At 34.8% G+C, this 4,899-nt stretch overlaps 1 protein-coding gene across 1 annotated transcript; it reads left to right on the forward strand.

Annotated features, from left to right (window-relative positions):
- Positions 1–305: 305 nt before the first annotated feature.
- Positions 306–4,222, forward strand: LOC131657769 (ribonuclease S-4-like). The gene is made up of 4 exons (XM_058927131.1): positions 306–411; positions 2,886–3,085; positions 3,588–4,101; positions 4,200–4,222. The coding sequence occupies exons 1-4, from the start codon at positions 306–308 to the stop codon at positions 4,220–4,222; spliced, it is 843 nt and encodes a 280-aa protein (XP_058783114.1).
- The last annotated feature ends 677 nt before the right edge of the window (positions 4,223–4,899 follow it).

The raw sequence follows: 4,899 nt of genomic DNA on the forward strand, positions 1-4,899 counted from the left end.
ATAGTGTGATCTTTAGCACTGTTAATTACTGGGCACAGTGCATACCCCTCCTTAAAGGTATTATAAAAAGACTGGAGTGTCTCTGCAGAAACTTCCTTTGGTCAGGCAAGGAGAGCTATGCTAGGAGAGCACCAATAGCTTGGAGCAAGATCTGTGAACCTAAAAACCAAGGTGGCCTTGATGTGATTGACTTGGCTAGATGGAATAAAGCCTGTTTGAGTAAACTGCTTTGGGATTTATGCAGGAAAAGAGATAGCTTATGGGTGAGATGGATTGACACCTACTACATGAAGAATGAATAAATTATGGAAGCCCCTATAAGAAGTACTTGTTCTTGGATGCTAAGAGCCATTCTAAAGCAAAGAGATACAGTGAGGGAGATGCAAGAGTGGAAGGAAATGGAAGATACTGGTAGGTTCAGAAAGAAAATTATCTATGATGGGCTGCTCACCAATACTTGGCCTGTGGATGGAGATTTTTGATGTACGACAATGAGGCCAGGCCTCGAGCAGTTTTCACCATGTGGCTAGCTTGTCATGGCCGCTTAGCAACAAAAGATAGATTAATGAAATTTGGGATTCTGGACAACAATGATTGTGTGTTCTGTGTAGGTAAGGAGGACCTCAATCATTTACTGTTTGATTGCTCTATTACTAAGGACATTTGGAGGACGGTTTTGAGATGACAACAACTGGATCATATCCCTCTTGATTGGGAACAGGACTACAGTGGATTGTTCGCGAGTGTAAAGGCAAAAGCTGGAAACAGAGGCTACTAAAGGCAGCGTTTGCAGAGACCATATATGCATGCTGGACCTATAGAAATACGACTGTTTATAATACACATGTTATAGATGAGGAAAGATTTAGAAATATACATAGAGAGATTATAGAAATAGTTGTGAATAGAGTTTGGAGGAAACCAAACCTTAGAGAAAGAGTTGCTATATTGCTCTTATAAGTCTGTTTTGGTTTGTACTAGTAGATCCATGCTGGACCCTATGGGCCGCATCTTGTGTATAACGTTCCTTTTTGGGAATTTATAAATAAAATTCCTTTTCTTAAAAAAAAAATTCATTTTTTTTATATCTGGTAGAGTTTTAGAAAAAAATAGTTTTCCTTAAATATATTATTATATTTGCATTAAATCAATTGCTTGAGTTTAATTTGATGATATAAATATTTGTAATTTTGTTTTCATGTTACATAGCTTAATTCTAATAATGACCAATTGAATAGGTAACCGTTTCCTTATCGTAAATTAATTAGTTACAATTTTTACTATTGAGTGTTTATATACCAAAATTTTTATTCAGTACAAAGTTAGAATGATAGATTAATTTTGAGAAAATACATATATAATTCATTGATAAAATCAATATTTTGGTTGAACAAAGTTAGAATGATAGATTAATTTTGAGAAAATACATATATAATTCATTGATAAAATCAATATTTTGGTTGAACAAAGTTAGAATGATAGATTAATTTTGAGAAAATAACAAATTCACCGAGTCACCGCTCCAACTGATTCTAAACCGCTATAATGTTCACTCCAAGTCTCCAACTGATTCTAAACCGCTATAATGTTCCCTCCAAGTCTCCAACTGATTCTAAACCGCTATAATGTTCCCTCCAAGTCTCCAACTGATTCTAAACCGTTATAACAACCTCAGCTCACTCCTACTGATTCTAAACAGTTATAACTGATTTTCATCTCAGCTCCCTCTCGTCCATTCTACCAACACTTCACCATTTTCTCCTCACTCTCTTCACTTCCATTTATATTACTCCGATTCATCACACTCTTCAACCATTTCTGAATCATTTCCTTCGTTATCTTTCAAATCCTCCACCCTTCACCAAAGCTCTTTCACCATCGTTGAACAAGACTTCACCTTGAAGTCTTGTTTCAACCGAGCTCAGCCACCACTCCACACTCTCCATCCTCCATCGTACTCCATCAGAACAACAACGTACTCAATCCCACTCAACAGATCATCCAAAGAAAGGAGAAAAGAAGAGGAAGGGAGAGCCATTTACGATAAGGAAACGGTTACCTATTCAATTGGAAGCTTCTTTGAAATTCTCTGATCTTTCTCTTCTGCAGAATCCTGGTAAGACTATGGAACCTCTTCATTCTTGATTCCCCTGAGCGTACGTTACCTGATTCCGGTTTTTAGATTGTTAGGATTTTTTTGGTGTTTGAGGGGATTAGAGGGTTAGACTAAGTAGTAGGGAGAACCGAAGACGCAGAGATGTTGGTTTGAGTTGTGGCGGCCGGAAGTCGCCGCAGCGGTGTTTCTTTGGACAAGAAAAGGTAGGCGCTATTTTTAGGAGAGAGGGAAAAGAGTTTTTCACTGATAACTCTAATCTTTTTCTTTTAATCCTCTTACTATTAATTCTTAATTAACATCAATCAGTGAAAAATGAACAATAATCTGAAAAACGAAAATTGAATGATCCCCTTGGGCCTCAGTGCCCTATTGCTTGGCAACGCCTCCCCTGGCCCAGTCATACTCTTGTGTTTTGGGCTTCTCCCTCCTGGGCCCTGCGCCCTTACTATGCACAAATTCAATTTTCACCACACGCCCCCCTGGCTTAATCAAAGGCTTGTTAAATTTAGTTTTTAATTAGAGTTTTTTAAGTTTAACATTGGAAATTGAGATGGTTTGTGTGTTATTTTTCGTGTTTTTTTTTCGTTTTTCTCTTTTCCTTTCGGTTGTGGGTTTTATTTAACTTTTGGATTTCTGAAAACAAAATGAAAAAATCGATTCTTGATGATGATATATGAATAATATTTTGCAGGATTCATCATGACCTCTTCTCTTTCTTCACTATTTTTTTTCACATTAGTGGTATGTGCTCTTTTGATTTCACAATCAGACGCTGTTGAATATGAGTATTTGAAGCTGGTTTTACAGTGGGGTCCTACCGTGTGTGAGGAACATGACGACAGGGTATGTGTCATTTCTCCTATCATGGACAAACTAACTGTTCATGGACTATGGCCTGCCACGGAAGACGAACCACAGCCTAGAGACTGCGACACAGAGCCAGACGGGAACAACTTGAAAGAAAATGGGGTAATACAAAGGATAAGATGGAAACTAAAAACAAGTTTTTTCAATTTAAATAAAACTCCAATATACTACTTTAAATACTTTATATTTTTATATAAACAAGCAAAATTATGCTGCTGTTCCGAATATATTAAAATCCTAGAAATTGTTGTTTTACACATGGGAATTGATTTGGTGATGTTAGACGGTAATTGGGTATAATTTGTAATTTGTGATAATATTTAGTCTAGTTTTTAATTTATAATAAATATTTAGGTCTATTAAGAAATAAATGATAGGGTATAAATGTAAATATTTAATTCTTTTATCTTTTACTTGAATAATAGATCATTCTTATTCAATCATAATCATTATTGAATTTATTTATTATTAAATTAAAGGTAATTTTAGTTGTTCACCGTGGTAAAGAAATAAGTTAAGTTCATCATGCTATCATTCACCTTGTTTTGGATGTTTAAAGTTGAAGTTTATTGTTGCACTAATTGATCATAATTTTCTATTTCAGTTTCCTCCCTTGGTTGTTACTAAAATGCACCAATTTTGGCCGAGCTATTTTGAGGGACCCGTTAGATTTTGGAGACGACAGTGGAGGAGACATGGACGATGCGCGTACCCTCATATTCAACAAATTCCTTACGTTCGATTGGCTACCAATTACGCTGAGACAATAGACATTATCGAAGCCCTAAAGGAAGTAGATATTGTTCCTCGTTCTAATCGAGAAGACGCTAAATATTGGAGTAGGAACCTATTAATAGATACGGTAACAGCTTATGGAGTTCGCAAGGGTATAGCAATGGATAACTTCTATCCGGAACTACGCTGTATTCGGGATCACGAATTTATTGAAGCAAGGATTTGTCTATCTCCAAATGGAGACGCAATAATTAGGTGCCCTAGTGAAGGAACTTGTCTAAACAAGTTTCAGTTGCTTACCTATCCGAAGGAATGTCCAGCGCCTCCTCCTTCGGATCCTTCTTTTACTCTTACTAATTTCCCACCACTAAATCCTAATGCTTGTATTACTCTACCACTATTTCTTTTTCTTGCCATTAGACTTTTATTTTTTAGGTAGTGTTACAACTATTCTTCATTTGTTATATTCCTCATTTGTTAGATTGGATTGAGACTTGCGTGTGACGCGTTTGTACATAAAACGAATGGAGTATTGAAATAAATAATATTTTGATTGCGGTGAAACTTTTTTTAATGGTTATGGTGAAACTTTACAAACAAAAAAATTATATTGGTTATATTCTTTATGAAAATAAATTAACAATTAAAAAACTTTTAATCATGAAAAATTATATATATATATATTAACATAATTAAAAAAATGAAAGAGTATAATAAAATAATAAAATTTGAAAAGGAAAAAAAGTAAGAAAATAGTGTTTATATATGAATTGGTATAGAGGATATAAATTATAGTAGAAATTGTATATTTGGATAAGATTATCATGTGTATCTTAAAAACTAATTGGTAAAGGATTAAAGTGAGAAACTAATTCCTAAAGAATTCAAGTGAGAAATCATGAGATTTGCAATGTTAATGTTTGTGAGATATTGGATCGAACTCTAGTATGGTCGAAGGGTGACTTCTTGGTTCGACAGGATTAAGCATGAAGTCGAAGGTTGTTCACATGCTTGTGTCGAAGGTGCTAGGGTTGTTAGCATGTTAAATTAGGTTTCAGTGTTTAAACCCTAATTTGTTAAGTTAGCTTGTTTATTAAGTTCGCTTGTGTAATGGGCCTTGTAGAAAAAGCCCATTAGTTAGTATGTTAGGTTTTATTATAAATAACATACTAGTCTTTCAT

This window comes from Vicia villosa, linkage group LG3 (assembly GCF_029867415.1).
Source record: "Vicia villosa cultivar HV-30 ecotype Madison, WI linkage group LG3, Vvil1.0, whole genome shotgun sequence".
In the NCBI taxonomy this organism is placed as follows: Eukaryota; Viridiplantae; Streptophyta; class Magnoliopsida; order Fabales; family Fabaceae; genus Vicia; species Vicia villosa.